The sequence below is a fragment of the Saccopteryx leptura genome, chromosome 13, assembly GCF_036850995.1.
Source record: "Saccopteryx leptura isolate mSacLep1 chromosome 13, mSacLep1_pri_phased_curated, whole genome shotgun sequence".
In the NCBI taxonomy this organism is placed as follows: Eukaryota; Metazoa; Chordata; class Mammalia; order Chiroptera; family Emballonuridae; genus Saccopteryx; species Saccopteryx leptura.
This window is the reverse complement of record NC_089515.1, coordinates 40,195,275-40,222,906: the sequence shown is the minus strand read 5'-3', so window position 1 is coordinate 40,222,906 and position 27,632 is coordinate 40,195,275. Positions and strand designations below refer to the sequence as shown.

General features: G+C 50.0%; 1 protein-coding gene across 1 annotated transcript in view; it reads right to left on the bottom strand.

The window, feature by feature from the left end:
* Nucleotides 1-23,621: 23,621 nt before the first annotated feature.
* LOC136384921 (elongation factor-like GTPase 1) overlaps nucleotides 23,622-27,632 on the bottom strand; it is a 90,388-nt gene continuing 86,377 nt past the window's right edge. The window contains exon 20 of the mRNA XM_066355571.1: nucleotides 23,622-26,052. Coding sequence (XP_066211668.1) covers nucleotides 25,864-26,052 — 189 coding nt within the window. The 3' untranslated portion in view covers nucleotides 23,622-25,863. The remainder of the gene's footprint in view (nucleotides 26,053-27,632) is intronic.

The following is a 27,632-nucleotide window of genomic DNA, read 5'->3' as shown; positions in this document are numbered from 1 at the left end:
TGCAAGAAGGAAGGGAGATGTATGTTTTCACTACAGCTCCCAATAATACAGAGGTTCTGTTAGTAAAGAAGAAGAGGAAGTGAGGCGTTGGGCAGACAACTCCCACACCCGGGCACCAGCGGTGAGGCAGAGACCACCACACAGCTCTGTGTTCAAGGAGCTCAGGCTACAGGGAGAATAATTCCTTCCAAGCTGCTTAAAATAATAATTATGCCTTGAGACATAAACTTTCATCTCGATGAAGAGACTCCATAATTTAGGGCAGCACTTTCCCAGAAGATTCCAGACTGCAGAGACTTCTGCTGAGTTTGTTTTAATTCCATACGAATTACATTTCTCTCTATGAAATCTGCTTGGGTCCTGCTTCCACCGACCGGGATTTTCATTCCTCATAACTCCACGGAAGGAAACGGGAAACGGGAGGATTTTTTGCTAATAGCAAATCTCTACAGAATTTTTATCAGGAGATTTTCCTGAAAGACAAAAGGACAAGTAGCTGCAGAAGGCGCTGTATTGCTGTCTGTCTGTCTGTCTCCTCCCGCACAACCTCCTTTGGGTTGTGGGTCTTGATGGCTGCAGCTCTTCCACTGTGGCATCCTCATCAAGAGAAGAATCCTCTACAACAGGGGTCCCCAAACTTTTTACACAGGGGGCCAGTTCACTGTCCCTCAGACCGTTGGAGGGCCGGACTATAAAAAAAACTATGAACAAACCTCTATGCACACTGCACATATCTTATTTTAAAGTAAAAAAACAAAACGGGAACAAATACAATATTTAAAATAAAGAACAAGTAAATTTAAATCAACAAACTGACCAGTATTTCAACGGGAACGATGGGCCTGCTTTTGGCTAATGAGATGGTCAATGTCCAGTTCCATATTTGTCACTGCTAGCTGTAACAAGTGATACGACGTGCTTCCGGAGCCATGACGCGTGCGTCCCACGTCACCGGAAGTAGTACTGTAGGTGAGCGACGCTGTGCTTTGTGATCTCTCACTGACCACCAATGAAAGAAGTGCCCCTTCCGGAAGTGCGACGGGAGCCAGATAAATAGCTTCAGGGGGCCACATGCGGCCTGCGGGCCGTAGTTTGGGGACCCCTGCTCTACAAGGGTGTAAAACCCTCCCACTGTACAATATGTGGCTGTAACTCTAGACATAGGAGAAATGTGTTTTTCTATTTCATTTTGAGAAAATCTCGTGTTTCCTTCAAGTAAATGTGGTAGACTGATGGTTTTCGGCCCTGGGGACAGAGGTGGATTTCAGGATTTCCTCTTTCTATCTTGGTCGGGATGGGGAGAGGGATTCCCCCTAAGCTAGGAATAGAGGAAACCAGCTTAGAGTCCTCCCTGAACCGGAAGTATGGGGTGGAGTGCTCCACCGTTGGCTTTCCTTCTGCCATTCACCTATCCCGCCTGCCTTCTCACTGCTCAGGGTCAACCCACAAGCTCAGTGGTAGGTGGCAGGGTCGTGGTGGGGGTGGCCCTGAGAGGGTGCAGCACCACAGGTGGGCTCGGGAGGGGGCACAGGGAGAGCATGAGTGAGGTTCAACCAGATGCTCAAAGAATCTCGAGAATGATTCCCATCAATGCGGGTGTGTCCAACCTAGTTGTCATCTACTCGCCATTTACTGCGAGCATGCCTTCTGTTGGGTGCTATACCAGGTTCTAGATATGCCAAGTTCCTGCCCTGTGGAGTAAGGAGGTAGGAGGTACAAGGAGGGAGTCCCCCAGAAGGACTGATGGGCACAGAAGGTTTCCTGGAAGAGGTTCACCCAAACTGAGTTCCAAAGGAGAAACGGGAGTAAGGCTGGTATGGGGCTATCTGAGCTCGGCCTAAGCTGTCTGCCACGGGGAAGGGTGCCAGGTGAGGCTGGGCAGGACTGGCCAGGAAAGACAGTAGAGCCATGGTAATGGGGGACCTTACGAGCAGGATGACATGTGAGCTGCAATGAACTTCAATCAAGGAAAGACCAACAGCCCATGTGGCTAGCTAGGCACAGGAAGTTTTGGAGTTAGGGTCTGCCTGGCAGCCAGCCACTGGGCTGGAAGCTGTCATTGTCACCTGGGCAGGGAAGGAGGGCCTGAACTCAGAGACGTTGGGCCCAGAGACAGCTACACAGGCTGCCAAAGAGACAACCCTGCTAAACTGGTGTGTGATGGACGTTGGGGAAAAGTAAGGAGCGATGGAGGAGGACGGCTAGGTTTGGGGACTGTGTGAGGCTTTGTTTCAGCCCCCTGTCCCATTCAGGGGACAGAGGAGTTCTTACTGAGTGGCAGGTTTCGGGCAGTCAGCTCCATGTATGTAGACCTGGGTGTCAGGAGAGCTGGGCAAAGGCATCCGACCCTACCGGTCGGCGGCACACCATATGCAGCTCTGAAGACAACATGTGGCTGTCCCTGCGGTTATACATGTCAGGTCCCCTCTGCAAAGTGAAGTCCCCTCTGTAAAGTGCCAGGAGCCTCAGAAAGAGGGGACATTCTTATTATGGGGGTTCTCTCGTTACACATCATTTTGATACGTTTTTTTTTCAGCAAATCCTGATAGGTGAGTACTAGAATTTCCTTCCTTTGACTTGTCATGAATCGCAGGATCAGAGATGGACAGTGACTTACTCAACTTGACCCAGCCCATTAGCAACAAACATGGAACCAGGGTCCAGGCCTTCTGTTCTGATCCCTGGGTCCGACCCAGAGAGGGAGTTCACACAGTGGTTAATGCACGGACTTTGGAGTTAGGCAGATGGAGGCTTGAGTCCCAACTCGACTACTAAGTGACTTCCTGGGTCTGCTCTTCGTCACCTGTGACTAGAGGACGGGAGTCCACCTTCGCTCAGGAACGTGTGAGACTTGCAATCACACACACCTGTACTGCACTTCACTCCATGCTGGCACATGGAGCCATTGCTTACTGCTGCTGTTTGTGGCGAATTCAAGAGCTCAACATCAGAACGAGCTGGTCCTGGAACCGGGTCAAAACGCTGAGTTCATCCTTCCTCCAGAGCCAGATGCAAACCAGGGCCTGGCCCACAACGGGGGTTTGAGGGACAACTGAAAACCCACCCTGCTGGTGTGCCTGACACCTCGCAGCATCTGAAACTCCCGGCAGACACGAGCTAGGTTCCTTCATGGACCCACTGGACTCAGCGCTGGGCCCACACCTCGATCCCTGCTCTCCCTCCTCCCTCTCTGCACAGTCCTCCCCCTACCAGGCGTCAGGCTATGGAGTTGAGCCCAGGAGTGGGGAGGCCCTGGCACTGACCGCAGCCCTGGACTCAGGCAGGGGCAGGGGCAGGGCTGGGCGGGGCAAGCTGCGCTCCGTCCTCGGCAGTGCCAGAGCCCGGGCGAGCAGAAGACCTGACTCAGCCTTGTGTCCTCATCTGGGTCCCCAGTCACATGTTTGTGGTTGGGACCATGGGCCCCGGTGACGACGGCGGCGTTTAACCGTGAGCGACACAGACGGCAGGCAACCTCTCTGTTCCATTTCTGGTGGGGCCCCATAGAATTTCTGAAAATCTTGGTCATGCGGTTGCTATGGACCAGACATTTTTTTAGTTCTTAAGTTCAAATGCAACCTTTTCTTTTCAAAAGAAAAAAAAAAATCAGCCACAATTCCAAGTAAACTGTTTCTTAAAAAAAGGAAGACCCTGGCCAGCCTAGCTCAGCCCATATGTAGCGTTCTCTTCCTCCTGCAAACTCATAACCTGGGTAGATTTTCCCCAAAAGTTCCGCTTACTATTCTAAATGGGAGCCCCTCCCAGTGTTCAGTGTGCTCTGATTAGTCTGTTGACAAAATAAAATAAAAAAAATTTTTTTTAAAGGAAGAAAATAGTACTTAAACAAAAAACTGAAACAAAACAAAAACAACCCATAGCCCAAACTGGAACATTTAATATGAGACTGTTATATAAATATGCATACCCTATTATAAAAATAGAGTGGTTTAGGTTTATATATTTTTGTCCTTCATTTGTTGAGTGTCGTTGAAAATCCACCAAAAGCCAGTAGGTCAAATCAACACTGGTCACACCTCTCCCTGAATTACTGCGGACAGTTGTTAACATGAAGAATGAATAGTAGAGCTATTTCCGGGGCACCGGGCACGGTTTGTTGTTGCAAAAGTTAGCCAGTGACCGGTTTCCATGATCTCGTAGGAGGTGCGTTTCCAAACCCCAAACACAGCTGGAGGATGGAAGTCGGCGGCCTGAAAGTGAAGGTGACCGAGGACCCTGGGGGAGGGGCTTCCAACGGGAAGGGGGGGCGTGGCGAACACTCGGAGGGCTGTGCCTGCACTTGCCACCCGGAGAGGCTGAGGACACGCTCCTCCAGGGCGAGGCGGCCGCACGGTGTGGGAAGGCCCGGGCGCGGTCCTCCTGGGCCGCTCGCAGTCTCCATGATAGGACGAGGATGTCTGCTCAGAGGTGTTCTGTGGTGACTCAGTGAGAACATGCTTGCCCTGCTGGGGCAGGCACCGGTCAGCCGCGGGAAAGGGCTGGACGTTCTTGGCCTTTGGCAGTAACACATTTATTTTCTTCGTGAAAACAAGGAACTAACAAAAGGACCAAGAGCAGCCAAGGTCAGGAGTGAACCGAAGGGGGCATCGTGTGGTGGCAGCCGGGCGCGCGCACACACCTGCGCCTAGTAGGTCTTCGGCACTGCCTGGTTCCTGCCCCAGGAGAGCTGCCGCCAGACCGAGGGGTGTCGGAGCACAACGCAGGGCTGCTCCCTCCGCCCGGTGCTGACAGTCACCTCCAACGTGGAACTGAGCTCTCCACTCACGCATTAGCACCCTTTGAAAACACTCATTTTTCTTCTTTTTGGTTGACATTTGGAAATGGGGATCACTGTGTGGCTAATATGCTCGTGTGTGTCGGTGGCGTGAGGAGTGGGAGAGCAGGGAGGCGGCTAAGAGCAATTGTTTAAAATCTCCCCACCCTCAGCCTCTCACTGCCCCGGCCAGGACAACTGGCCAAAGATCAGGCTTTCAATGAGCAGTGGCTGGGCTGTTACTGTTGTTAGGAGCCACGGAAAGGTGGGGGTGGGAGGTGGCAACATACATCGATGCCTCCACGGTGCGAGATTTCTTTGGTGGTGGCGTGAAGGATGCAGAGGGTTTGGGGAAAGAAGGGACCTGAGAGTATCCAAGGCTGATAACAGGGCAGCTGCAGATGGAGATGAACCTTCAAGGTGAGGTGAAAATGGGTGAGGGCAGGGATTAGGGCAGATTGTGAGAAGGATGAGAAAGGGGGTATTTGTGGCACTGGGAGCCAAGCAGGAAAGTCAGGTACAGTCTTAGCCTCCCAAAGTAGCCCACATCTGGGTCACAGATCTTGCTGTAAAACCCTTTCTTCTTTCAGGTGGAATCCTCCCCCTGGGCTCCTTCTCTGTTCCTATGACTTTCGTACACGTGGCTGGGTGCGTGGCAAGGGCCCCTGTTCTGGCAGCATGGCCAGCTGTCAGCAGCAGGGCAGAACCACAGAAGATCCCAAATCCCCACATCAATACCGAGAAAGAACAAAGCTGGAGGCATCGCACTTCCTGATTTCAAACTACATTACAAAGCTATGGTAATTAAACCAGTATGGCACTGTCATAAAAACAGATACAGATCAGTGGAGCAGAATAAAGAGCTCTGAATAAACCCATGCATATATGGCCAACTATATCTTGACAGGGAGCCAAGAGCACGCAATGGAGACAGGACAGTCTCTTCAACAAATGGTGCTGGGAAAACTGAAGATCCATATGCAAAAAATTAAAAGTGGGCCCTATGTTTTTCTGACTGGGCTCCCTGCTACCAGGAACACTGAAGCCCAGGACAGCTTCTGGAGTGAGCAGTGGCCCTCGCCTGCCCCCTTCCTCACCCAGGAAGCAGCAGCAGCTTTAATGCAATAGCCATATAACTCTCTTGAGACAAGCAAAGGAATTTGCCAACCCATTGATTAAATGTTCTTATCTCAAGTGTAAGGGAGAAATTACATGAGGCTTTATGAAGTGAATCCTTAAGTTAATTTTTTTTTTAAGTGAGAGGGGGGAGATAGTGAGATAGACTCCCGGCAATGTGTCTCGACCAGCAACCAGAATCCACCCGGCAACCCCATCTGGGGCCAGGGCTCAAATACTGAGCTCTTTTTCGCACCTTATCCTCAGTGCCCGGGGCCACACTTGAATCAACCGAGCCACTGACTGTGGGAGGGGAAGAGGGAGAGAAGCGAGAGAGGCAGGGGGGAGAAGCAGATGGTCGCTTCTTTTGTGCGCCCTGACCAGGAATTGAACCTGAAATGTCCATACACCAGGCCGACGCCCTATCCACTGAGCCACTGGGCCAGGGCCTTAAGTTATTTTTTTTTTAAACCATCACTTGAAGCACTTGCTTTTGTCCTTGGGGGTACAAAAAAAAAAAAAAAAAAAAAGCTGGAGTCCCTGGCTCTTCTGGAAGGGAAAGCAGAGAACCTTGTAGGATAATGACTCAGTTAACAATCCCAGCTTATTTCAGAAGGCGGAACCTGAGCTTCAAAGAGTTAAAATAAACTTCCATGGCCTACACAGCTAGTAAGACACAAAGCCTGAAGCAGATCCCAAATGTGCCTGGTTCCAGAGTCCGTGGTCCTAGAGCTCCTGAAGCCCATATGATCCCAGGATCACCCTGAGAACAGGAAACATGCTGAGGCTGCTGTGACGGACCGTCCAGTTTCAACCCAAACAGGAGGCGGGAGGTGCAAAGTGCCCGAAGGAGAAATGTCAGAGTGCTCAGAAGAGGCCTCCACGCCCTCAGCCTCTAGGCATCCGACCCACTTCCAGGTGCTCCCTCCTGCCTAAGTGCCCTTGTAGAAGCCACGAACAGCCCGTGCCCCCTGGAAGCCAGGCTTCTTACACGCGGCTCCTAGCCCACCACTTGTCAGACCCCAGCTATGCAGTTGTTGGTAGGAAGAGCTGAAGACTTTCCAGCCTCGTGATGGAAATTTTAAAGAAAATAATGTGAGACCTTCACGGATAACTGCACATTTACCACCACAAATGGTAGCATCACAAAGACAAATATGTAACATCTCAGAAGTTGGGAAAACGGCCCAGGAGTGACCCATGCTAAGTATGGGAGCAATTTGGCTGATACATGGCCATCCTGTGATCCAGCAGAAGAAAAAGCCCACAGTTTCTAATTACCCAGCCACAATCCTGTATTTTGATGTCAAAGAGAGGAAATAGCTGAACTCTCTCCTAGTCACAGACATGCCAAGGAGCCGAGCGAAAGCCCTCTCCGCCCAGACTGCTGCTGAGCCCGCACTGGCCACTGGCCTGGCTGCCCAGCGGCTGCTCCTCAGATGACCCTCCAGGAGCCCACGGCGGCCCCGCCTCATCCTCTGCCCATTTTGCAGGGACATTGGCAGCGATTTGCTTCTCAAAACTTTGTCACTCTCTTTGGTGTCTTCCTCGCAGAAATCTGTTGGGGCTGGAGGAACTGGGGTCAGGGGACTCCAGTAACAACCCATTTCCTCAGTAATCAACCAAGTCACAGCGCGTCCACCCAGGGCCCTCCTGATCCAGTCTCCTGCTTGTCCTTTCACTCTGTGCTTTCCGAAGCTCTGAGGAAGCCCCTGAGTGTCACCTGTGGCCAGGAGGTCAGCCAAGGTCTCTACTCTTGGGCTGCAAGAGTAGCAGAGTCAAGCTTCAGCCCTAAGATTCTTAGGACACGACAAACATTCCATCTCAAAATTTTGTCCAAAGCCTCAGCACAGCCGGTCTGGCATGAAAGGTTGCTTACTTACCAAGAATGGCATTTCTGCTTGGGAAACTCTTTGTTGTGCCTCGTTTTCCTTAGTAATCCCTGCAGGTGCTCAAGGCTAGGACTTCCCCATTGCCCAGAAGGGACAAACTTTATGGTACTTCCTGTCTCATAGTATAGGAGCAACTACTGCAGCTGATAACACAGAAACACATGCCCCCTGCCTCCAGCCTGCTAGGTTTTACTAGTCATTCATTCATTTTCTGGACATGTGGTCAGGAGAATGAAAGAGACTGGATGGCAAGGTAAAGAGAAAAGGAGAAAAAATGTGGGAAGGAAGAATGAGGTATCCTCTTAACACCACTGACACTTGATATATTATTATTATTATTATTAAATTTATTTATTTATTTATTTAATTTTTTTATTTTTCCGAAGCTGGAAACGGGGAGGCAGTCAGACTCCCGCATGCGCCCGACCAGGATCCACCCGGCATGCCCACCAGGGGGTGATGCTCTGCCCATCTAGGGTGTTGCTCTGTTGCATCCAGAGCCATTCTAGCGCCTGAGGCAGAGGCCACAGAGCCATCCTCAGCGTCTGGGCCAACTTTGCTCCAATGGAGCCTTGGCTGCGGGAGGGGAAGAGAGAGACAGAGAGGAAGGAGAGGAGGAGGGGTGGAGAAGCAGATGGGTGCTTCTCCTGTGTGTCCTGGCCAGGAATCGAACCCAGGACTCCTGCACGCCAGGCTGATGCTCTACCACTGAGCCAACCGGCCAGGGCAAATTTATTTTTTTAGGTAAGAGGAGGCAAGATAGTGAGGCAGACTCCCACATGCACCCTGACTGGGATCCACCTGGCAACCCTGTCTGGGAATGATGCTCAATCAAGTACTGGGCTATTTTTAGCACCTGAGGCTGATGCACTTCAACAGAGCAATCGTCAGTGGCAGGGGCCACACTTAAACCAATCAAACCACTGGCTGTATGAGGGGAAGAGGGAGAGAAGGAGGGTAGAAGTGGATGGTTGATTCTCCTGTGTGCCCTGACTGGGAATCGAACCTGGGACATCCACACGCCAGGCCGACGCTCAGTCTACTGAGCCACTAGCCAGAGCCACCTGATGTATCACTAATTTGACTTCTCTCCTAACTCGACAACAAAATCTCATAAAAGTCCGTTTATCAGAAAATATTAACATATGTAGTTGTGATACTTCTCCCTGCCGTAGCCTAACAGAGCAAATCCCATCATCCATGGCCGTGTTTGTCCTCCCCTTCCATGGGACAGCCTACGTCCCTGACTCAGTCCCTGAGCATGTTGTCTGGTGAAACACGGTTCTATCTTGAAGAGGCTACAATCACGAGAGGGCAAATTGATTTACGTAATTCATTTGGAAAAGGCAGGAAAACCACTTAAGGGGGAAAAGAGAGACTGAAAGGGGAAGAGGAGAATGAGGGAATCAAAGGCCAACCAGAGAGGATTTGAGGACAGCTTTTTTTTTTTTTTTCATTTTTCTGAAGCTGGAAACAGGGAGAGACAGTCAGACAGACTCCCGCATGCGCCCGACCGGGATCCACCCGGCACGCCCACCAGGGGCGACGCTCTGCCCACCAGGGGGCGATGCTCTGCCCATCCTGGGCGTCGCCATGTTGCAACCAGAGCCACTCTAGCGCCTGAGGCAGAGGCCACAGAGCCATCCCCAGCGCCCGGGCCATCTTTGCTCCAATGGAGCCTTGGCTGCGGGAGGGGAAGAGAGAGACAGAGAGGCAAGTGCGGCGGAGGGGTGGAGAAGCAAATGGGCGCTTCTCCTGTGTGCCCTGGCCGGGAATCGAACCCGGGTCCTCCGCACGCTAGGCTGATGCTGAGGACAGCTTTTTTAGGCATTGAGGTGAGGAAGTGAGAAACAGGGGCCCTTCCCTTGGGGCGGCCCCCGGTGTGAGGACTGGGAAAGGTAGCAAGCGGGGAGAGAGGACTGTGAGTTGTGAGGTCCTCTGTTGACGATCTTGGAAAGAGATTTGGAAACTTGATCCTTGCCCCTAATAGTGCTCATTTATTCTTCAAGATTCTCACAAAAACCGCCTCCAGATGTCTTTAAAATGACCTCCTAGTGACCTCCCACGGCTCTGAATTAGAAGTGATCAAGGCCCTGGCTGGTTGGCTCAGTGGTAGAGCGTTGGCCTGGTGTGCAGGAGTCCCGGGTTCGATTCCCGGCCAGGGCACACAGGAGAAGCGCCCATCTGCTTCTCCACCCCTCCCCCTCTCCTTCCTCTCTGTCTCTCTCTTCCCCTCCCGTAGCCGAGGCTCCATTGGAGCAAAGTTTGCCTGGGCGCTGAGGATGCTCCATGGCCTCTGCCTCAGGCGCTAGAATGGCTCTGATTGCGGCAGAGCAACTCCCCAGATGGGCAGAGCATCGCCCCCTGGTGGGCATGCCCGGTGGATCCCGGGTGCATGCGGGAGTCTGTCTGACTGCCTCCCTGTTTCCAACTTCGGAAAAATACTCACACACACACACACACACACACACAAAAGAAGTGATCACGGATTTAAATCTATGTAATTCTTGTAAATACGTAAGAAAAACAGCTAGATCTTAAGAGATTAGTGGTCTCCCATCCTAGCACTGCTGGCTACTATTTATTGACCACCTACTGTGTGCTGGGAACTGTGCTTAGGCAGAGACCCAGGTGAGAGTGAGCAGCCAGTATGGCTCTTACATTGAAGAGGAAACCAGAAGAAACCCTTTCAGACGGGAGAGTGACAGCAGCTGCTATTAATTGAATGTGCCGATATAATATTTGGGGGCTCTTAAAGCAATATGCTTTCATGTGTGGTAGTATGTACTGCCAAACCCAGTAGACTCAGGCCATAGAGCCTCCTCTAGAACGTAGAGAGGACACCCCTAGCAGTCATGGGACCTAGGGAGGAAGGAGGGTATTGTGTACAGGAGACTCTTCCAGACAGGAAGAGGAAGTGGAGATCCTGCTATTTCCTCTTGCTGGACCATGGAAAGGATGTAGAGGAGGAAAAACAATGGGTCAGACACGTGTGTCCCAGCTCCCTCCCCAGCCCAAACCCCAGCGGCGGGGGTGGATGTTAACATGGGTTTGAGGGAGAAACTCCAAGTGGTAGTGGAGAGACACTTGTGTTCTGCCTCTGGGAAGAGACTTCCTTGCAGCAAGCCCCTCACTTAGATATGAAGCAGTCACACAGAATAAACATGAGGTGCGGTGGGGTGAGGTGGAGAGAAGGCCTGGGTTAAAACTCCCAGCCTTCCCTGGTCCAGAGGGACCAGAGAGCCAGAGGGTGAAAGCCGTGGGATGAGCTCCAGGGGTCCGCTGTGGAAGGTGGTGCAGTGGTGCCACCATGAAGGCCAGGGGTCCGCTGTGGAAGGTGGCGCAGTGGTGCCACCATGAAGGCCAGGGGTCCGCTGTGGTAGGGGGTGCAGTGGTGCCACCATGAAGGCCAGGGGTCCGCTGTGGTAGGGGGTGCAGTGGTGCCACCATGAAGGCCAGGGGTCTGCTGTGGTAGGGGGTGCAGTGGTGCCACCATGAAGGCCAGGGGTCTGCTGTGGTAGGGGGTGCAGTGGTGCCACCATGAAGGCCAGGGGTCCGCTGTGGAAGGTGGTGCAGTGGTGCCACCATGAAGGCCAGGGGTCCGCTGTGGTAGGGGGTGCAGTGGTGCCACCATGAAGGCCAGGGGTCCGCTGTGGAAGGTGGTGCAGTGGTGCCACCATGAAGGCCAGGGGTCCGCTGTGGTAGGGGGTGCAGTGGTGCCACCATGAAGGCCAGGGGTCCGCTGTGGAAGGTGGTGCAGTGGTGCTACCATGAAGGCCAGGGGTCCGCTGTGGTAGGGGGTGCAGTGGTGCCACCATGAAGGCCAGGGGTCCGCTGTGGTAGGGGGTGCAGTGGTGCCACCATGAAGGCCAGGGGTCTGCTGTGGTAGGGGGTGCAGTGGTGCCACCATGAAGGCCAGGGGTCCGCTGTGGAAGGTGGTGCAGTGGTGCCACCATGAAGGCCAGGGGTCCGCTGTGGTAGGGGGTGCAGTGGTGCCACCATGAAGGCCAGGGGTCCGCTGTGGAAGGTGGTGCAGTGGTGCCACCATGAAGGCCAGGGGTCCGCTGTGGTAGGTGGTGCAGTGGTGCCACCATGAAGGCCAGGGGTCCGCTGTGGAAGGTGGTGCAGTGGTGCCACCATGAAGGCCACGGGGATCAGGTGGAAGGTGTTTCTGACACTCAGAAGGCACTACGAAGAACTGGGGAAGGAGCAAATCAGCAAGGGAGAACAACTGGGCCCCAACCCAGCCAAGAAAACAAGCTTCAAATTCATCTCCATACATGGGAGAAGTGGCCCATGGGGCAGGGTCCCTGCCTCTACCCCCTTTCTAGTTCCAGCCTCTCCCATGCTCCGTTTATAGCAGCTAGTACGCCTCCTCAGGCCCCCAGTGTTGCCACACTTCTTTCAGCCACAGGGCCTTTGCACACCCTTCTCTCCACTCCTCAACTTCTGCTTCCTGGCTCAGTCACATTCTTCTCTTCCATACTTTTATAATATTTGCCATTTAATTTGGTTTTAAATTTACATTTATCTTTGTGGTTCTTTAACACCTGCCTCCCCAAGAAGATTACAGCTCCACCAATGCAGGGACTGTGTCCATTTTCACTCAGTGTGTGACCAGAACCCAAAAGACATGGGCAGATTATAGGCCCTCAATCAGTATTTGCTCAATGACTGGATAAGCAAACAGCTGAATGAATGAATGACCTCTGTGAGGCAACAACTTTCTCCATTCTTCGGAGAAAGACCTGAGGCAAGAAATTTCTTGTGTCCAGCACAGAAGACGGGGGAGCCAGGCCAGCAGGGTGCAGGCCCTGCCCGCACTGAAGTAGTATGTATGCCTTTCCTCACCACACACTTGCTTTTCCTTTCCTTCAAAGTCAGAGCAGCATTTTTTCTTTCTTCAGGTGAGAGGAGGGGTGATAGTGAGACAGACTCCTGCATGTGCCCTGACCGGGATCTACCTGGCAATCCTGTCTTGGGCAGGTACTTGACCACAGAGCTATTTTTAGCACCTGAGGCTGATGCACTCCTTTGGAGCTATCCTCAGTGCCCTGGGCCATGTTAGAACTAATCAAGCCAGGAGAAATGGGAGAGAAGGAGGAGAGAGGGGGGAGAGCATTTTCTTTTTCAGAGGAGGAACCTAAGGATTTGGTTGTTTTTACTTTTCATTATGAAAATTTTCAGCAAACAAGAAAAGTAAGAAGAGGAGTATTTTAAATTATAGACTTCATGACAATTTACTGTCAAATACTTCCATATGCATCTCTAAAAAAATAAGGACACTCACTTACTTAACCAAAATACTGTTATCACACCTAATAAAATTAACGATAACTTCTTATAATCCTATAATACTTGGGCATAATCAGATTTTCCCAAGTCTTCAAGATGTCCTCAACACTTAGTGCCTGAGGTCCAGGATCCAATCAAAGTCCCCACACAGGGCAGCGTGTTTTGAAAACCATCTTGAATGTTTTAATTCAGACCATATGTTTACCCACGTGGAACACAGAGAGAATCAGACGTCTCCCGTTTGCATTTCGGGAACCTCAGTCCTTTTCCAAAACTGCCTGGCACTGGCTGGTACGCAAGTCCAGGAACGGACAGCCGCAGAGCCCAGATCTGCGCTGACGGGGCTCCGCAGGCGCTCCATAAGCCAGGGCAGCCACAAGAAGAGGCAACGCGCAAGCCACACCACAGAGGAGAAGGGGGATGAGCCATAAGAAAAGTATTTTCTTTTCCCAAACACGGCCAAGCCCGCCTGGGAAATCTTGCCACCACTCCTGATGGTGCGGCCCCTAGGCAGGTCCGGGAGGCCATTCTGAATGTGAGGTCACACTTGAAAAGTCATCCACTTGGGGGACAAAGCACTTTCTCCGGTATTCAGCTCTCCTGCAGCCAGCCTGGAGGCCTGAGGCTGGCCAGAGAGGCTACAAACAGGCACTGTCCCCAGAATGTTTGGGGGTAAGGCTGGGAGAGTCTACACAAGACTTGGCTGTAAGAGTGGTTTTTATCTTGATGGACATTTTGTGGTTTTCACATTGTCTTAGAACAGCAGCTCCTAGGTTCAAAGTCCCCCAACGTAGCTACTGAAGTGTCCCTCAGATGGCTCCCTCAGGGTCCCCGTGAACCTCTCTCCTGGGACAGCGGAGGGAGCCCAGCTTCCCGGCCCCCTCCGTGGCTCCCCTCCTCCACGATGAGGGAAGGATGCTGGGAAGCTCCAGCCCAAGTAGAGATTCGCCTGACCTTCCCCTGTCGACAAGGGGGTTTGGACAGACCGACCCACACAGGACACTTCCCGGAAGAGCGGGAGAACTGGACACATCCAGTCCTAACTGGCTGCAGGAGCCCGACTCACGGGGTTGGTGCAGACGGTCACTCCCAAGTCCCAAGCCGCGCTCGCACCTCTGTGCTCCAGGGCAGCCTGGGCCCTGGGTGCCATGGCACGAGGTGCCAGACCCAGACAGGGAGCAGGGGACCTCAAAGAGGATGGGAGAGCCTCCCGCTCCCCACCTCCCTCCTGCCCCATCCAGTCTGGACAAGTCTTCGTTGTGGGGCCTGTCCTAGGAGCTCTAGGATGTTTCAGCAGCACCCCAGCCTCCACCCACAACATGCCAGTCGTGTCGACTGTCCCCTGGGGTCCAAACTATCCCCAGTTGAGAATCTCTGTTCTAGGTCTTAGGGACTTACTTAAAAAGCCAGACAGTTTCTTGCCTGACCAGGCTTTGGGATAGTGGAGAGAGTGTTGGCCTGGGATCCCCAAGGTCACTGGCTTGAGCACAGGCTCATAGACAGGACTCCATGGTCACTGCCTTGAGCCCAAAGGTCGCTAGCTAGAGCAAGGGGTCACTGGCTCAACTGGAGACCCCCGGTCAAGGCACATATGAGAAGCAATCAATGAACAACTAAGGTGCCACAACTATGAGCTGATGTTTCTCATCTCTCTCCCTTTCTCAGTCTGTCACTGTCTATCCACACACCCCCTCTTTCACTAAAAAAAAAATCCCGACAGCTCCAAAACTGTGTACACCAGCGAAGAACGCCGTGGTGTCTGGAGAGCCTCACACAGCAGGCGTTCCCGTGCTGCTCAGGAGCCTGCCTGTTCCCGCCCGTGGGAGACGTGTCCAGTCCCTCCCGCCCTCCACTCGCACCGAGGAAGCTGAGCCGGAGCCCGGGCTTGTGGTTGACAGGACACAGCAGCGTCACTAAGAGAGGACTAACGGGTTTCACATTGTGGTTTTCCATGACTCATTCTCAGTGACCCACACTGTCCCCACTCCTTCCATCCTTCCTCCCTCTCCCATACTTGCGTCCCACAACTGAGGCCCAGGCCTCTGGCTCTGTCGACCCCTGAGCTTGACCTCGTGCCCAGCGGCTTCTCTAGCCACAGCTAGACTGGCCAGGGGCTGCAAGGTCTGAGCAAACCTTTCCCCACTTAGTGACCCCTAGGGAGGCAGGGCCAGGGCCAGGCTGTGCATGGTGAGGCCGCCCCTGCGCACTCAGGACCCAGCATTCACGCCCCCTGCCACCTCTGGCCAGATCCATGATTTGGAACACTAGGTGAGTAGATCCCAACTAACAACAGTGAAGCGCAGGCACCCTAGATGCTCACAAGGACAGAAGAACACAGCTGATGAGGCATTCCAGGTCTCTCTGATCAGTGATCTAATTTACATAAGCCCATTATCTGTGTGATGTTAAGCAAGTTCCTTAATCAAACTGCGCCTCGGTTTTCTCACGCCTTGGAAGGAGAAAGGTGTTGCGGTAACATTAATGGAAGTAATCTTTATAAAGTGCTTAGAAATGAAGTCAGGCACATGGTAGGAGCTCAAAAAATAACATTTACATAGTTTTTAAAAAATATTCCAATATACCTTGGATTCTGTAAAGAATTAAGTACAGATCTATGCAAACTCTTTAATGGCTGTTAAATACAGCACAGTTTAATGAAGCAATTCTTCGCTGACAGACACTGGGGTTTCCCTCTGGGGGCTGCTGCACACACCCGTGTTTGGATGACCTGTGCATTTGCACGATTGTTTCCGGAGTGATTTCTAGAAAGCTGTCTAGGTTAAAGAGTGTGACCAATTTACATTTTTTTTTCTTTTTTTTTCCTGAAGCTGGAAACGGGGAGAGACAGTCAGACAGGCTCCCGCATGCGCCCGACCGGGATCCACCCGGCACACCCACCAGAGGCGACGCTCTGCCCACCAGGGGGGGATGCTCTGCCCCTCCGGGGCGTCGCTCTGCCGCGACCAGAGCCACTCCAGCGCCTGGGGCAGAGGCCAAGGAGCCATCCCCAGCACCTGGGCCATCTTTGCTCCAATGGAGCCTTGGCTGTGGGAGGGGAAGAGAGAGACAGAGAGGAAGGAGGGGGTGGAGAAGCAAATGGGCACCTCTCCTATGTGCCCTGGCCGGGAATCGAACCCGGGTCCCCCGCACGCCAGGCCGACGCTCTACCGCTGAGCCAACCGGCCAGGGCAACCAATTTACATTTTAACACATATTGCCAAAGTGGGTAGGGCCACTTCTCAAAGCGGCAGGTCTGTGTTGCGGTCAACAACTACAGAGGATGTCCGGGTCCCCGTGAGCTCACTGACCTCAGGTCCAGCTCTGTCTCAGGCTGCTGCGACCTATCTGGACGGACTCAGTGAAAATGCAGCCATTGCTGCCAACATATAATAAGAACTAATGGCAGCGAGGGCCTGCTCAGAAGCAGCGATGGGCATGATGGGAAGACAGACCTTTCTGTTGGGGATTCTGAGGAACTTCACAGGCGAGAAACATACTGTAGGAGGAAGGAGGAGCAAACGCAATCGGTTGAGTAACAGAAGGAGTAATAATTTGAGTTCAGTTAGTGATGGCCATTTGAGGCCATTCCAGGCTAGGCCTTGGGGACACTTGTCTGGTCTTTTGGAAAGCAGGGTGCCAAGGAGCTGATTCACTCAAAACCCCATAAAACCCCAGGATATGAGGACCCATGATTTTGAGACCTTTCCAACATGACACCAAAAGAAGAAATAAACAAACAAACAAAATCCATTTCCACAGCTTTGGCAGGAGCGCGGCTCAGTGAAGGGTGACAGCAAGTGGCAGGGGACCAGGGTGCAGGCAGTGAAGAGGTGACAGCTTCAGGGGAGAGGGAGCCATGGTGCCCCACAGGTCAGTGCCCAGAGGAAGCAGCCTGGTCCCCAGCCTGTGTCAGCTGCCCCAGGAGCACCCTGTAGTGTCTGGGAGACGGGAGCAGCTGGAGGTCCTGTGTGAGCAGGGCCACCATTAGCACTGCAGACCCTTTGGGCTGGGTGGACGCAGTGATGTCCGTAAGGCACATTCTATGCACATTACTTATGAAATATTAACCTTTCCTGGGGAAGGAAATTAGGGCTCCTAGAGAGCAGGCCAGGGCCAGCCTCAGACCTGAGGGTACTTCTGCTTCTGCAGAGAAACACTGGACCAGTGTGCACCGCTTTTTCTGTATCAAACTCCATTTCAAATGCTAAATCCTGTTTATTTTGACAGATCAAGGGGGGGTTGGTAGTGACAACTTAAAAACACTTCAAAGCCTCTAAAAACAGCCAAATGAATTCACCTCTAATTGAGAGCCTCAAAAAGTGAAGTTGTTTTAATAAAAGAAAATGTCTTTGGAAAGGGTAGCATATAACATAAAAAATGTGTACTTTCAATGACTTCATGTGAAACGTGGAACAGAAAAATCTCCCAGCTCTGATTTTTCTAGACACTCTTTTAAAAAAAAAGATAAAGGGGAGTAAACATTCATAACTAGACATCTCATAAGGTCACTTCCCCCTTTTTTTTGTTTTGAATTAGGGCAAAGAAAAAAAGAGAAACATCTAAATCTGATGTTCAAACAACCCTTTGCAGTTTGATCCACTCCTGTCTCCTTAAAAGTACATTTATAAGCGCCTCAGATCTTTGAGCTAGTTCCTCCCTTTCTTGTTCCTACTGGATCTGAAAGACAAATAACTTGTTCCTCCATCCATCAGCGTTCTGTCTGGAATAAACACTAGACTAGATAGATGCTCTTCTTCAAAATAAGTGAACTTTGCTTAGTTCTCTCTTTTGATTTTTAGTTCCCAATTCTAAAGTAACAGTGTATACATTTGAAAACACTTAAGAATTTATTATTATTTTTTAAGTGAGAGGAGGGGAGATAAAGAGACAGGTTCCTGCATGGACCCTGACTGGATCCACCCGGCAACCCGTCTGGGGCCGATGCTCAAATCAACTGAGCTATCCTCAACGCCTGGGGCTGATGCTAGGACCGACCGAGCCACTGGCAGCAGGAGTGGAAGAGAGAGAAGAGAGGGAGAAAGAGGGAGAGAGAAGTAGATGGTTGCTTTTTATGTGGGCCCTGACTGGGAATTGAACCCAAGATGTCCGCACACTGGACCAACACTCTATCCACTGAGCAACCTGGCCAGGGCAGGAAGAATTTCTTAATTTCTACTCTCCAAGGTAGAAAAAAGTTAATGATTGAAATGAGGCCTAATTTTACTTAAAATTACACCCAAGATAAACTGTGTGCATTTTCATGTGTAAATCACAAAGGAGTTAATAAAAATTTCAAGAAACAAAAAGTAGAATTTTAAATAAGTGTCAATGAAAATCTCGATGCAGCGGTTCTTAAACTTGAGTGTGCGTCAGCATCAGCCGATGGCTTGTGACCACTGGTTGGGCCCAGCCCAGAGCTGATTCAAGTCTGGGGGGGCCCGAGAATCGGCCTCCCCCAAAAGTTTCCAGGCACTGCTGGTCTGGGTCCCGCACTTTGAGGGCCACTGCTCTAAACCATGCCTATCCTACTGAGACCTCTCCCTCATGAAGGAGAGCGTGGCATCCTAGTCGCCCTGCAATGACAGTCAGGAGACTTGTGTTCTCAATGTCGTCTATACCTACACACTATCGGCTTAGTCAATACACTCCACCAGGTTTTCTGAGCATCTGTTCTGCACAAGGCACTTATAAAACCATCTTGACCTTCAAGCAGTTTTCAAAGAAGTCAGCGGGTAGGACCTGTATACAAACCACTACCACACTCACCAGAACACTTATCCTGGGTGCCATTAAACAGAGACAAATAAAGTCATGGGCCTCAGAAAGAGATAAGCTAATTTGTCAGGCAATGAGGAAGGTGACACCCTCAGAGCGAAGGCCCTGGACACAGGCTGTGAGGTGGAAAAGAGACAAGGGCTCCAAACGGCACTCAGAAACTGGCCTCTCCTCGCTGTTCAGCGCTCCTTGCAGGCACGAGCTTAGTCCTTTGGCAGGTTGAGCCCAGGGGAGACCAGAATGGCACCAGCAGCCTCGGGTTTGTATTTGACCAGCTAGCGACCCTAAGCAAACATACTTCTTTATCAAAAGCCCAGCAGTTGACACTTACTGGGACCTCTTGGGTCACATGTCCATTCCAATGAGGCAGAGGAGCTTGAACACAATGATGGGCCCAGCCGGGGGTCATAGGCAGGTATGGTGAGATCAAACCCGCCCACACCTCATGGACTTAGAGATGAAGTAGTTTCACAAAAGGAAAGCAGGAGGCTGTCTCCCTACTAGACACTGTGCAGGAGAAAACAGGAGGAAACTCGGAACTACTAACAGTACGAATAGCCCAGAGTTGGGATCCAACAGGTAACCATTAGAGCAGGCGCCAATTTAACAAAATGTCTCTACCAGCCTCGCAGGTGCTTTGCAAATAGACTTGATTGGTACAAGCTGGCTTCTGTCCACAGAGTCTAGTCTAGGGCAGGGCCCTGTTCCTGTCCCCTCTGCCTACAGCTTCTCTTCTTACAGCAGCAAGAACCCTACAAGGGGAACCATTCAGCTCAGGGGGTGGGGTGGGCCACTGCAGTGGTGGCCCCTCTAGACCACGCCTTGAAAGTGAGTAGCTCTGTGGTCTCCAAGTGTCTAATCAGGGAAAGGTCAGCTCAGCCACCATGCAGATTTCCCCCATAGCCTTGGATTCCAGTGTCACCTTCCTAGAAGGCTCTGGACTCTCCCTGTCCCTTGCAGCTGCTGCTGTGTGCTTCCTGGCCAGAGTTAGAGCCATGACTGCTCATCCATTCCTCCTGCTCAGCCCAATTCCACTGGGCACCAGCTTCAGCGCTCCCCCACAGGTGGGCCCCCCTGGAAGCCAGTGTTCTAGCGACTGCAGCTCCAGCAGCTGCCGCCTCTGCAAGAACTGCTGTCCCCAGGGTTCTCCTGCTCTTTGACAGGCGGAAGGCATGGCCACAGCGCGCGAGGAATCAGAGCAGTCAGAGGGCTGGCTGAGATGCAGCCAGGGCTCTGGCAGTGAAGGCAACAGCTCTGTGCAGGGATGGTTTTGACTGGTGGATGGGGTGTTGTCAAGAGACCTTTAAAATTGGGATTAAAGGCTGGTTCCTTTGGAGAAATCTGGGACAATGGAATTAGAGCTGTTAAACCTTTTGCCATGAACCTCATTAGATAAAATAATTTCAGCCAGGTCCAAAGACCTGGCTCAAAACACTCTATTCCTGTGAGGCCAAGGTGAGCAGGGGAGGGAGCCGTGGGTGGAATGTTGCCCGGCCCTCTGGAATTTCCTCAGAAACAAAAGGAGGCCCAGAGGAAGGGGACGGTGGGCAGAAGAGACCCCATCCCCAATACGCAAGACGAAGTCTCTGGCTCCCCAGCTCTGGGCTGGAAAAATCCAAGTCAGGAGGCTCTGGCCCCTTTTCTCGGCCCTGTAGGGAGCGCATCCTCTGTTCTGCCTCTCTGCTCTCCTGCCCTTCTTCTCAGGTAGGAACTGCTTTATCTCCCTAAGGTCTGTAAGGTCGGTGGATAGAGGGATGGTCACGTGGGGAACCTAGGCCCGAGAACTTTGGCTAGGACCGCCCACAGCCAAGCGCGCCAAAAGAAACTTCCTAGGACTCCTTGGAAAAAAAGCGACTGACTTGTCAGCCAGTGAGATTTCTCTACGTCATATTAGCCCGACTTCCCTAGAGGGACCCCTTTTTAAAATATACCCACGTGGTCTCTCCGTGCACGATTTTCCTGACCTCCATCTTCGAGGCCAGTGAGTCTCGTCCGAGGAACGCTGTGTACTGAATAAAGCCTTTTGAACTTACCACACTTGGTGGCTCCGAGACCTGTTCCTTCCTTCTCGGCGGGTAAAAACACCTTACAAGGTCTGCTGCAGACGGCTCTGCTCCTGACCTGCAAGGCAGGTTTGCCACAGGGCAGTGTTCTTCAACCACCAGTACGTGAAAAAGTTAACCACCTGATGATGACAGACCCAATGATCTTAGCTGAATTCGATTATGCTCAGTGATTTCTGCCTTAGTGGTCTTCAAAATAATTTTGGGTTCACTGGCAAGGTGACCAATCGTCCTCCTTTAGGGAGGTCAGTCCTTCTTTTGTAAGTTCCGTCCTTCCTCGAAGTGTCTTCCTTCATGTCCTCCTTTTTGATATTGGAGGACTAATCTGTAAATGTCCATATTCGATCGATGCAATCCATTGTGTGTGATGAGACATACAGCTAGTGCTTGAACTTACGACCACGATTGGTTCCAACAGACCGGTTGTAACATGATTTCTTCGTAAGTTAAGTAGGCTATGTATATATGTACAAGTACTGTGAAATGATGTTATAAAAATCTTTAGGTCATATTTTATAATTTTCTTTGTTCATTTTATGCCATTTGTATCATCTCTACACAATTTTGTTTCTTATTTGTACATTTGTCAGGTTTAAGTAAAACAGTGCATTACCAGTACAACTGGTTTAATATTTGCAAAGACAATTTCCTCTTGGTAGACATCTTGGGAGGGGTTTGATGAAAAATATCCAAGACACAAAACACAAATTGCTGTACCAAGTCTGGGATAACAGTTGAAATGGTGCACGCGGAGATGGTAGTGCTGCTGGAAGCTGGTCCACACTGTTGTACGCCCAGCTGGGCAACGCTTGCACTGCCAGATGCGGAGCAGTCGTGGCTAGCGATAGTGGTCGTAAAGTCAAATGGTCGTAAGTTGCATAGGTTGTAAGTTGATCAATATTTGTATTTGTATTTGACATGATTTGTCAAGGATCAGTACAGTGAGGCGAGATGCGATTATGAGATGCATGCGCTCTGCACAGGAAGACCTTGAGAGACCATGTGATATACCGAGCCCGCAAATGGCTTTGTGTACTTCTTACTGAAACACAACACGGCACATACAACATTGTAGACTCACGATTATTTCTTTCTCAGTGAATTATTCAATCATAAGTAAGCACAATTCACGTTTTATTAATTCATTATCTATTTAATAATTTCCAAATATGTATAATTTTACTTACAAGTATTTTCCCGAAATTCGAGTTTTACAGTGGAAATCTAACCTCAAACAATATCTATTAATAGTTGCATAAAACAGATGTCTTTAAATTAGAAAATGATAAACACACCCGAATATCACCCCAAGTTAGTGGTTTTGTTTGATATTTAGTTTTACTGAGTACTTTTTTCTTACAATTATTATTAAAAATTAATAGGCATGTAAGCATAATTATAATATAAAATACTACAAATGTTTTTATTATGCATTTATCATATTAGAGTATTATTGTTGTAATGAATAAAATGTTTCTTTTATTTACGATATTGTTTTCTTCGATTTATTTTTGTCCTCCTTTTCATTATAAAAAAGTTGGTCACCTTATCACTGGTCCCATGTAAAAGAGCTGAAAACCACTGCCACAGGGTCAGTGAGCTCCCCTCCTCCTTCCTAGGTCACTAGAGATTTCCTGCCACAGGCTCTGTGTGGAGCACCAGGATCAAAGAAAGGCCTCAGTCCTCCCATGGTCTGGTTTGTACATTTAGGTTGATGTTCATAATCTCCTGTTTTTAGAATTAGACTTAGATTCTTAACTTTTATTAATTTTATCCATTTCTATAGCTTATAAAGTTTAAAATGCTCTTTGCCTTAAAAAGGGTTAGTTTATTGCTTCACTATGGAATACTTCTAATTCCTAGAATAACCTATTCACCTGGAGGGCTCCGAGCCTTATTTGGTAGTTTTAAGATGAGGAAAGGGGTATTTCATATCTAGTTCCCTTTCCTCAGTTCCAAGTGCACAAGCTAACCTATTTATTTATTTAGGTGAGAGGAGGGAAGACAGAGAGGCAGACTCCCACATGTACCCTGACCAGGATCCAGCCGGCAACCCATGCTCGAGTACCAAGCTCTTTTTAGCACCTGAGGCTGAGGGGCTCGGACCAACCAACCGAGCCTTCTTCAGTGCCTGGGGCCACACTCAGACCAAGAGAACCACTGGCTCCAGGAGGGGAAGAGGGAGAGAGGGGGAGAAGCAGATAAGTCATTTTTGTTGTGTGCCCTGACCAGGAATCAAACCCAGGACACATCTATATGCCAGGCTGATGCTCTATCCACTGAGCAACTGGCCAGGGCTGAATTTCTGAAATCAGTTATTTTTCTTTTTTTTGTTTTTGACAGATAGAATCAGAGAGAGGGACAGATAGGGACAGACAGACAGGAAGGGAGATAAGAAGCATCAATTCTTCGTTGTGGCATCTTAGTTGTTCATCGATTGCTGTCTCATATGTGCCTTGACTAGGGGGCTAAAGCAGAGCGAGTGACCCCTTGCTCAAGCCAGCAACCTTGGCTTCAAGCCAGCAATCTTTGGGCTCAGCCAGTGACCATGGAATTGTGTCTATAATCCCACGCTCAAGCCAGCCACCCTGCACTCAAGCTGGTGAGCCTGTGCTCAAGCCAGCGACCTTGGGCTTTCAAACCTGAGACCTCTGCGTCCCAGTCAGATGCTTTATCCACTGCACCGCCGGCTAGTCAGGCTGAAATCAGTTATTTTTCTAAAGTTACAAGCCATAAAGTTGAGCCAGTACAGATAAAGATTTTCAATCCTGGACAGAGGTAGCATAGCTAAGTTTCAGGCACAGAATATAAACATGATGAATATAAAAATGCTCCAAGTTCTCCTCTTTGCCTCTTCATAGTGAAGATTCCACTGCTATTATTGACTTTTTTGTTCCTAACACAAACCAGGCAACAATGCTGCAATCCTGGGTGTGTACTTGGAGCAGGGATTACCAGGAGTGCACTGGAGAAACAGGGCCATAGCTGTGAACCTAACTTTACCAGGTCCCAGTGGATTTCCGTGTCTCTATTTCATGTTAAGGGTCAAAGAATACTCTGTATGTACACACAGTCTACCTATCTACCTCCCTATCTCCATACTGCAGTCTAACAGGGTCAGAAGCGGGGAAGGTATTTCCCCTCAGGTTCCATGGGAACTCTCTCCCAGCCTCCCCCTGGTCCGCCTGCACTCCAAGACTGGCTGGGAAAAAGGAGAACATTGATGTTGCCTTTGCCTGTCCCCTGAGTGGGACAGTTGCTTCTGGACTTCAATGCAGAGCCCTCCAGGAGTGTGGGTTGCGGCTTTGGGCTTCCTCAACTCAGCCTTCCCCACCGCCCCGGAGGCCTTTCTATCTGTGATTGCAAGAAGCTGGACCTCCTATAAGAACCAGAACTCTCCCTTCCCACCTTGGGACTGAGAACATCTTGTCTGGCTTCCACTGCACTCAATACCCTGAGGTCAGGGTCAGGGCACAGCACTGGGACATGGAGTAAAATCAGTCTCAATCACTGGGGACCCATTACGAATGACAGGACAGGTTAGATTACTCACACAGCAGATTGGCTATATTCCTTGGCCTGCCTCTTCATGGTCATTTAACTACTCACTACTGTCTGTCCTAAACATGGAAGAGGAAGAGAGGCAACCTATCAACTTGACACGTCACCTCCCCCACACCACGTCTGGCCCAACGCCACTGCAGGGATAGTGCCAGCTCCTCTGGGCTCTGCCTCTCTTCTCTACAAGGGCAGCGCCTGCTGATCACATACAGCGCCTAAGAACACTTTCCATAGCACAGCGGGCACTTGGAATGATGTCCCTTACAAATGCTGTACATCGATGTGCCAGCTTTTCCTATGCGATCAAAGTTTTTAAATCAACCAATATGTGTTAGAACTTTCCTAAATTAATCCAGACATCAGTACCTGTTAAACTTAAACAGTAAGTTATCCAGCCACACTGTCGCCAAAGTCTGGGTCAAGTAGATTTGACCAGCTAGGCCAGGGTTCTAAAGATTAGAAATAAAATGTCTGCAACTAGTATTAAAAATGACCTAGTTTATTGGGAAAAACAAAAGAAAACCATTAAAAATATTTAAAAACCAAGGTTTAGTCTGATAATTTCATGTGTTTTGAAAAAGAATCCTTTTTATAAGTGGCTATAAAAATTATTAGTGCAACATCAAAAATTATGTATATAAACTCTATTTTTGACTGAATTGCATTCATTCATTATATGGGGAGCTCCCTGAATAAGGCAACTGAGATTTTGGAAAAAGATTTACAATAAAGGCAATAATTTTGTCACGTTAGCTAGTTAGTACTCCTTTAGTAGGGCTAATAGAGTAAAGAAGAAAATTATAAAAATTTACCTTTTTAACGGAAAAGGTATTGAGCATAACTTTCATTAACACTTATTTAAATACGAGTGATGCAATTAATGAGGGAATATAAAACCAAAAGGTTTAAAGGCTAACAGATGAGCACTGCATTGTTTTCTAGACAAATAAATCGTGAGATGGATCAGCTCTAACTGTGACTTGGTTGAACTACTTAGAGGTAGCTAGCTGGTCTCTCGAGTGTGTGGTCTCTGCAGACGGGACTGAGTGCTGTGACTTGATGATGAACTGTGAAACATGTTTACAATGTAAGGGAAGTGTGACACTGAGGACAGGCAGGGGACGCTGCCCATCACACCCCCATACTCAACAGGGGACCTTGTTCTGGTACATGCTACAGGTGGTAATAAGTCAGCACGGCAATACTCACAAATTACGTCTTGCCTTGTACCAGAATCAAGAAAAACCACTAACATCCCCTTTCCAGTATGTGTGTGGGTCAGTTTTATTGACAGTGAATGCACAGAGATGATGCAGCAGAAAGTGTTTTCCAGGATCAAGCTCTGGGGAGCATCCTTCTTAATTTATTAGAAACAAGGACTCCACAATCGTAGTTACTTATTTTTGCTGAGGGTTCTCTGCTTTTCTGCATGCTCCACGATCTTCTCTTCCACATAGAGGCCCTTCCGCTTTCGTACCGCATTCATGTACTTCCGGGCCTGGTTCTCAGAATCCGCCTTTTCCCCAAAGTGTAAATACTCCTCTTCGGTGGTTGGCACCCAGAAGGGGTCACTGGGAATGATCTTGTAAAAGAAGGAGACAGAATGTGCTGGATTAGGAAAACATACTTTCATTTTAAAGGCCAATTCATATAGTCTCTGCTAAAGAATATGAGCAGGTAAGCTTGGAGGAATAGTAATAAACATGAAGAAAACAGGAGGTATGAGTTCACAAGTAGACCCAACAAAACTTGTAATGTGTATGATTCTTGCCATTTTTAACCATAAATAAATGGTTTTCCATTTATAACCATTACACACTGCTAAGGAAGAAAGAAAACAATTTTGAGTAACATTAAGGTTCTCCCTTTCAGTAGAATATAGCTGGCCTTTTGTGTCTTTCCATTAAATTTGCCTTTGTGCCCAGCAAAGACCAACACATTAAACCTATCCTTGCCTACTCTGAGCTTTACCTCAAAACTAGGTGGGGCCCGGCGGAGCATCGACTTTGCCTGGACCAGAGGCAGACCAGCAGCCTCCACTCCCCTCTTCCCCGGGCCCGGGCCCGTTTCCTCCTCTGCTGGGGAGGAAGACATGCACAGGGGAAGGCGTGCTGAGGCCATCTCTCTAAGACTACTCTTGAGGGGACGGGAGAAGGGCAGGATGTGGGGAAGGAAAAGCAGCTGAGAAAGGCTTAGTCTGGAAGCCAGACTGGGAAGGGGGCCTTAGCCCCCGAGACGACAAGCAGCCAAGTCATGAGGTCCCAGGTGTGAGCCTGGACACTTCCCTGAGGTCCACAACCAGAGGATGCCTTCCAGGACATGAACGAAGACTGACCACTTGAGGGTTTTGTTCAGGGAGAGAGAGTTCCAGGAGTCCAACACTCCTGGCCTCTGCCTCATCCCGTGTGGGAGGAGAAAACAGACGTGGGCAGCCTGGCCGCTTCTCCTGCTGGAAGCAAGCTGCCCTCAGGAAGCACACAGCCTGCCCATCCTCTGCCGTCCTGCGGAGGGGGAGCCTGACTGCGGCCTGCCTGACCAAGGGTCATCCCGAGAGCTTCCACACAGCGCCTCAGGTCATCAGCAGGCTACGCCTGAGGCCCAGGAGACCCAGCTGGTAGGTGGTATAGATTCCCGTGCAGAGTGAGGCCTCCCTCTGGACTCTGCCAGGCTCGCATGCCCTCTTCTCCCTTCACTGGGGGCCTTTGCTGTGACTATTTTTCTTTGGGGGCAGACAGCCCTTAGTGCAGGGGTCTCAAACTCAACTCAGCATGTGGGCCGCAGAGCAAGATCACAGCCCTTCGGCAGGCTGCACTAGGTCTACAAAAGGCAACTGTTACGCAACACTTTTCTCATTGCAGTTGAAAACAAAAAAAAATCAGTACAACAAGCACAATTGTACATGCAGTTTACTCAGTGTCACAAAACGACCAGAAACTGTAGTTCGCATCACAACTGCTGTTAACTAAGCTAATCTCTAGCTAGGATGCTAGAGAAATGAAAAATACAAGTAGGCCCCTAGGCTTACTTAATTTTATCCAAAATATTTTGAACTTCGTGGATTAGTCTGCGGGCTGCACAAAATTGTTCGGCGGGCCGCGAGTTTGAGACCCCTGCCTTAGTGTATGCCTGATAAATGTAGGTTGAATGAAATGCTGCATATCT